Source organism: Limulus polyphemus, unplaced genomic scaffold (genome assembly GCF_000517525.1).
Source record: "Limulus polyphemus unplaced genomic scaffold, Limulus_polyphemus-2.1.2 Scaffold77907, whole genome shotgun sequence".
In the NCBI taxonomy this organism is placed as follows: domain Eukaryota; kingdom Metazoa; phylum Arthropoda; class Merostomata; order Xiphosura; family Limulidae; genus Limulus; species Limulus polyphemus.
Genome location: NW_013743503.1, coordinates 1 through 7,367, shown reverse-complemented (window position 1 = coordinate 7,367; position 7,367 = coordinate 1). Strand labels below are relative to the sequence as shown.

At 34.9% G+C, this 7,367-nt stretch overlaps 2 protein-coding genes across 2 annotated transcripts; one reads left to right on the top strand and one right to left on the bottom strand.

The window, feature by feature from the left end:
• The first annotated feature begins 166 nt into the window (after positions 1-166).
• LOC111084520 (adult-specific rigid cuticular protein 15.5-like) lies at positions 167-1,379 on the top strand. Its single transcript, XM_022381217.1, has 2 exons — positions 167-457; positions 1,020-1,379. The coding sequence occupies exons 1-2, from the start codon at positions 176-178 to the stop codon at positions 1,377-1,379; spliced, it is 642 nt and encodes a 213-aa protein (XP_022236925.1). The 5' UTR covers positions 167-175.
• A 325-nt stretch (positions 1,380-1,704) lies between these two features.
• LOC106477750 (translation initiation factor IF-2-like) lies at positions 1,705-4,743 on the bottom strand (the record flags this gene model as incomplete). The annotated part of the gene is made up of 4 exons (XM_013938283.1): positions 1,705-2,055; positions 2,277-2,597; positions 2,762-2,890; positions 4,457-4,743. Coding segments are annotated over 4 exons (1,088 nt in total), but the record flags the coding sequence as incomplete, so codon positions are not given.
• Positions 4,744-7,367: the final 2,624 nt, after the last annotated feature.

Below are 7,367 nucleotides of genomic sequence, written 5' to 3'. Positions count from 1 at the left end.
TTGAGCATAAAAAGGTTGGAGTGTTATGATCGTGATTTTTGAATTTTTCTTATATTTCTCTTGATTAGTAAAACTATTTCTTTAAGAAATCTTCTAGGTAAAATACAAAGTAAAAGAAGAAAATCATATTTTACCAAAAGTAAACTCATTAACTTTACAGGGTAGCCCATATTCGATGACGTACTCCGCTGCTTCTACAGGAGGATCTCATGATCGTACTGAGAGTGGCGATGCTTCCGGTACAGTGATGGGTTCTTACAGCTTGACCCATGCAGGTGGAAGCCGACGAAAGGTTGACTACAGTGCTGGTGGTGCAGGATTTAAAGCCACTGTCTACACCAACGAACAAGGATTGGTCCCAGGAGAAGATCCCGCCGATATTTCCATTCTTGCTCTTGCAGGAGCCGCTGAACCTTTTGGTGCTGCAGGTGGCGCTGGTGGACCTTCTGGAGGAGCTGTAAGTATATAAAGAAAAGAAACAAATGACATTATCGCTAATTTAACCAAATAAATTAATTTTTATTGATAAAAACCTGATTTGATTTTGATCTTCATATTTAGATAAACCATCAATAGATCCTGACCTAAGAATATCTGTTTCCCAAGTTTTATCTCGATTTTCACAAGGTATCATTAGATCCACCCCATAAACATGATTTGATATCATTATATCCACCCCATTAAACAACAAGAAGATTAAACGTTGCTAAATACTAAGATGATCTAATTTCTCCATAATATGAAACTAAATCAAGTACTTTATAAAAAAGGGCAACAGTATATTGTTTAGTAACCTCAATAGTTTTGAATTTGTTGCCCAATGTTAGGTTTATTAGGCTTAAGTAATATAATTTAATCCCTATATGAAAACTTTACGTAATTTTAGTGCATTCAAAATGTGAAAATATTAATATAACGAAATACGATAGAGATATAACGTAAACTTTGAGATATATGAAACCATTTCTTGAAATTATTGAAAGAATATTTAATTTTTTTAACATGTCTTTACTCTATAGTATGCACCCTTCAACTTCATGTACAGTGCTGCTGCAGGAGGTGGATCCAGCTCCAGATCAGAAAGTGGTGACGTCTCCGGAAACGTGGTGGGTTCATACAGCGTGGAGGACCCTGATGGACGTCGCAGAAAAGTAGACTACACTGCTGGTTCTGAAGGATTCAAAGCAAATATTCAAAGTAATGAACCTGGTGTGGAACCTGGTAGTAACCCTGCTGATGTAGAAATCAATGCTTATGCAGGACTTCCAATGATTCCTGCTGGTGGCCCTGCTGATGCCCCTGCTGCTGGAGCTCCTGCTGCTGGTGCCCCTGGAGATGCGGGCGTAGGTGGAGCAGTAAGTACACGTTACATAAAATAACTTTTCATACAGTAGGCTATTCGAGGATTTCCTACCAAACATTTTGTATTTTAGTAACAAATCCTCGCAATAATAATGAATAAACCGTCTTCATATTTTGAAATCGTTCGACTGTCTTTCCCTTTGAAAACAATATTTGAATAATGTTGTAATCAACAGTCTTCCAACACGTGATTTATATTTAATGGTCTGTCACTAATCTTGTTAAAATGTGTTTATATTATACTTTGTCCTAACGTATCTGTGTAGATAAAACATTCTCAATCTGTATTTGGATTTTGAAAGTTATTTTAGGGAAAGATGTTCATTTCCTTTCTAGATATAATTAAAAAAATAATTTACTTAGATGGAGATGTTCTGAGTAATAAAGAGCAGGGGCTTCAGCAGCAGGGGCACCAGCAGGAGCAGGGGGAGTAGGAGCAGCAGGAGCAGGAACTCCTGGTAAAGATAAGATGGAAACACTAGCTGGGTTATCACCGGGTTTTATTCCCTGTTCATTACTCTTGACTGTTGCAGTGAAGCCTAAATCTCCAGCTGAGTAGTCAACCACCCTCTTTTGCCCACTTGGGTGTTCCACACTATAGGATCCCTTCACTCTTCTTCCTCCATCTCCACTCTCGGACCTGGAACTGTATCCACCACCAGCAGGAGCAGTGTACATAAAGTCAAAAGGACCCTGAAAAAAAGCGAACAATTACAGTGAATGTGTTCTGCATTTAAACATGTCTGGTTAGATATGGAATCCAAAAACAATAGGTACTCCCAAAATGACTTTCTATCATAGAGAATTTCTATCAAATTTGTATTTGTATAGAAAACTTTACAAAACGCTCCATTAACTTCAAATTAACCATCTGAAGACATATAATAAACGAGAAATAAAAGAAAAAGACTAACCCCCACACCGAATTCAGGGACACCAGCAGCCACAAGAGCAGGGGCACCAGCAGGGCCACTAGCAGGAATCATGGGTAATCCTGCATAGGTATTGATTTCTACATCAGCAGGGTTACTACCAGGTTCCACACCAGGTTCATTACTTTGAACATTTGCTCTGAATCCTCCAGATCCAGCAGTGTAGTCTACTTTCCTGCGACGTCCATCAGGGTCCTCCACACTGTAAGAACCCGCCACGTTTCCGGACACATCTCCACTTTCTGACCTGGAGCTGGCTCCTCCTCCTGCAGGAGCACTGTACATGAAGTTGAACGGTAGAGCCTGTGTAAAAAAATGTTAATAATATTTATCAAACTATGAACATAACCCTCCTTTGGATCTCCTAAACGTATTCAGTTCATAACAGACTTTTATCCCAAACAGAGTAACAACTTAACTACAATGTAACAACCGAAACCGGAAGGACCAGCTGAATAGTCTACTACCCTCTTTCGTCCATCTCCAATCTCTAAAGAGTAGCTACCAGTGATTTCACCACCCACGGTTCCACTTTCTGAGCGAGAGCTTGTGCTGCCATCACCTTCTGCTGTGTACATGAAAGAGAAGGGACTGGGCTGAAAGAAGAAAGAAAGAAAAGAGAATTAGGTATACGTTTTTCGATGTTCTAGACCAAACCTCATTAGATTTAATAGAATCATTTTATCAATGGAAACTATTGTCAGTCGGATTTATCTACTCTATTATTGAAACATATGGCTTTGTATCAACCAAATGTTATAAGTCATAAGAAACTCAGTGCTAGGAGTGATTCTCAAACATAACTAAATTAAAACGTAAAATAATACCAAGTGCTGACCAGAGTGACATGTTTTATAATGAAAGAACGAACACAAACTCGAGAACAAGGTTATATCAATTTCACTCAAAGTCTTGTTTGTACAACTTCTGCAGGAGCGACCCTTACTTATACTTCTAGGCTCACAATAAGTAACAGTCTAAAGACCATTCAAATTTGCTCTACTGACCAATAGAACGTAAGGAACAAGTTAGCGTGGATAGCATTGTTTACATTGATATAAAGCTCAATTATAAAACAGCATCAATGTCTAACAACACAAGTGTTGGTGTGAAGCCAAAAGGTATAGTGAAAATCATTTCAATATTGAAGTAAAAACAAATGTAAAAGTATACTGTCTGATACTCATTCTGAGTGCAGCAGTGTAAGTAAACAGTTGTATTAAAGAAAATGTAGGAACGAAACGTTTAGTGAAGTAAGTGTAATCTTGTTCTGAAACAACTTTCGTTTTTTTCTTTAAATTACAAGAAATATATTATATTAAATAATTTAAATGTAAAAAGATAATTAATATTTAAATCCTGAATAGATGTAAATATAAAATGAAAAACTGAAGAATTCAGACTCACTCCTGCAGCGACAAAACCAGCACGTGTTTTCCGAAATTCGGTAATTATTTCTACAAATGTGTGTGCGATATGAGCAGTTTTTCAATAACCATAAAACTCTAGCGTTCAGCTCTACGAAATACATCACCCGTAACAATGCTTTACATTCAAGCAGACAAACATTAAAACATAGGCAAGCTTTAGCATAACGTCTAACTCAAAGAAGCTTTCAGTTCGGACTTCAACCTTCATAGCTGACCAGATTAGTTGTATAGCAAGATGCTGATATCCTAGATTAAGTCTCGGGTTATTCTTAAAGATTATATATCCAACAAATCTAGACACGATACGAACATTATTAACATATTTTATATATACAACAGTTATCCAGCCAGAAATTCCGAACTAGAATGAGGCCAATTATCGTGGATAAAATGTCATTTAGAATATTTTTTAGTTATAAAAGTCTCTCACTAGTTTATTTAAAAACAGGTTCTTGGTGGGTTAACAGAAAGTAAGAAAATCTCTAAATTAAAAAAAAATATTTTCCTGTTTAATTTAGACTCAGAATTTCCAGACCGTTTTTAAAATGGGGGTCCGTTTTCGCGCCAGTCGAAGAGAAATTAAAAGACAGGACCACATATGGATCTTTTTGCTACTTTAAGAGCTTAGCGATACCATGCATTACCGCCTATCTTTGAGAGAGAAACAGGGGCATATTTGGCAGCCTCAAAGAGTTCTCTGGCAGAAATAGCCCCAGGTGCAAAACCACCCACAGGAACAGGAGCATCGGCAGGAACGGGGGCAGCAACAGCACCAGGGGCATGTAAAACAGCATATCCACCCACTGAAACAGGATCATTGACAAGGACGGGGGCAGCAACAGCACCAGGGGCATGTAAAACAGCATAGCCACCCACTGAAACAGGATCATCGACAGGGACGGGGGCAGCAACAGGAGCAGGATCATGTAAAACACCATAGCCACCCACAGGACCTACTGGAGCGCCACCTGGCAAGCCTACTATATTGGTATCAGCAGGATTTTCGCCAGGACTAATTCCTTGTTCGTTAGATTGGATGTTGGGTCTTAACCCTTGCTTGCTGTAACCTCGACTCGCAACCAGCCTGGCCCTAGGTAATGATTAGGCTTAGGTTTCAATGGCACGTGTTTTGTTGCTTTGTTGAATTAGTTCCGTGAAAGTTGTATGATGTATTGTTGTGTATATAAAAATATACAAATTTGTCTCTCAATATATCTTTATGAATAATAAAGTAGATATAGCAACTGCAGTTAAACTATAGTTTCTGTCTGAAAGTTTTCTTGTTGCTAATTTTGTTTGGTGAAATTTCATTAAAAACCTCAATATTTGTAAAACTTTACGTGTGATAAACAGACAATAGCTACAATATAAACCCTGTATCAATCAGTCATATTTAATGTCTTAATTTGGGAGATAAAATCATTAAAGGAGTTAGGAAAATATTTTAAACAGTAGCTTCGTTTATGACGTTTAATATTTCTATAATTCCAAACTGAACTGTAAAACTAAATATTACTGGGGAGTTGGCGGGGAGTATTATTCTGTATAAAAACCAATCTTGGTTCACTAAACAAACCCTATGTTCCACAACTGGTAAAATACAAATACATTTTCAAAGATGAAACATCTTTAGAGATGACTTCCCAATGTATGAAAATCACGTAGGATTAGAAAATGATATTAAATCATAGTGAAGTAGGAGCCACTGATTACAAATTAGAAAATTCCAGATTTAGAAATTTAATAATATAAATAGTGTTTTAACTAAGACTTTCAATGTAGTGACCCAGGTAATCCACTAATATCAAAGGGAACAGAACAACGCAACACTTGGAGTCGTTCTTAATTCTGGATTATGTTTATTCATATGTTCTAACAACGTGGGGATTTCAAACACCTCGTTTTTATTGTAAGAACTTAAAAATTTCTAATCTGAAAAAAAACGATATTCTAATTTCAAAAATTTCGGTCACTTTTAATTGAAATATAACAATCGCTCTTAACAGAAAGTTTTCAAACACATCAAACTAATAATTAACAGTGAATACAAATTCAAATATTTCGATAACATCAAATTTGATATTTCGAATAATTTAAATGAGATCAACTTTGAAATTTACAATAACTCTAAATTGAAACATTTTATCGACAAAACGCTTCAAGTTGACTAATAGTTAAAAAAGGAAAAATTTCAATAACATCAAGCTGGGAATTACTAATAACTCCAACGTGAACATTTTCAAAATAGAAATATTGTAGCTACTTCGGACAGAAATAAGCTGAATTTCGATACGAGAAAACCTAATAGAAAGTAGAAAATTCCAATCACTACAAATCGCAAAATTCGAAAAAATATAAAATGAAAAAACCAAGTACATAATAACAAAATAACCCGAGCAGTTCTATCTTCTAAACTATATTAACTACTAACTAGGAATTTTCAACGATTCCAGATTGGAAAATTCAGTGACAATCTTAAAGTTCGAATGAAAGGTAAATAAGGAGGAAAAGCAGTGTACAAGTAATGTTAAATCACTTGCTAATTTTGTGGACTTGCTGACCAGAGTTTCTTCAATTAGATGACCCTATGAACAATTATTTTGTTTCAATAACATTACGAAATTCTCTTGACATTTGAGCTGTTTGGAATCCACTTCAGGGAAGACGAATTAATGATATAATATTGTGTTATGAAATAATAACACTTGCTTTGTGTTATAAAACGAGAATCAACATAAAGAAGATATTACAAAGGTTAAGGTATCTTACATTCGAGATGACAAAAACTTGTCGAAACGTTGTACATTTGCTGTTATATTGTAGTTATATTGCTGTCATATTATATATGAAGTTTTTCTTCATTACCCATTCAAGCCGTCTCCAGCCATTATTAAACAGAATAAAGTTAATACAATAAAGTGGCGGCATCTATTAACAGAAATAAAACATACCTTTAAAAGAACTCTATTCTATATATAATAATAGCTTGAATATTCTCCAGAAACACTGTAAGCATATGACTGGTTTTATATATAATACTATTACAAATCATCTGTCTATTTATTGTGCTGAAGGAATAAAAATAACTTACCATAAAATAATTATAAGTAAATTTAGATATTGAAATTATCGATCGATTTTACTCCAATATAGTATAATTTACATAAGTTAAGTGAATATGTTTTATTTTCATACAACTAATCAGTATTGTAAAAGAAACAGGACTGGAAACAACTAAAGTTTCAAGAAAGTAATCAAATTTCAGTTTTTTTTAGAGTTAACTCGACATGTATTATTTAACCAGATAATATGTCCAAATATCTAAGAAATAATCAGTTTAACATTCAATTTACCACTTCTCACTGACTTATGTTGAATTAATTTATTACTCCTCAAACAAAAAGTTCTCTGTTGTCATTTACGAGCTATTCCGGTAAAACAAATACAGTTTTAATTTAGAATAAATAACTAATGTTACTTAAAACAAAGATGATGCATTTTTCTTCAGACAAATGATATTTCTCTGTTTACTATTTAGCTCAACTATGCGTTTGATATAGTAAAGGATAGTCCTTAAATAATAAAATTCATTTGAGAAAACTACATCAATTTACAATGTTTCTTTGATTTTTTCTCCTTTGCC

Excerpts from the sequence above, each read along its gene's own strand:
- LOC111084520 (XM_022381217.1), top strand. The coding sequence starts at position 176 with ATGACGTACTCCGCTGCTTCTACAGGAGGATCTCATGATCGTACTGAG. Across the intron at positions 458-1,019 it reads GTGGACCTTCTGGAGGAGCT|TATGCACCCTTCAACTTCAT; the intron begins GTAAGTATATAA and ends TTTACTCTATAG.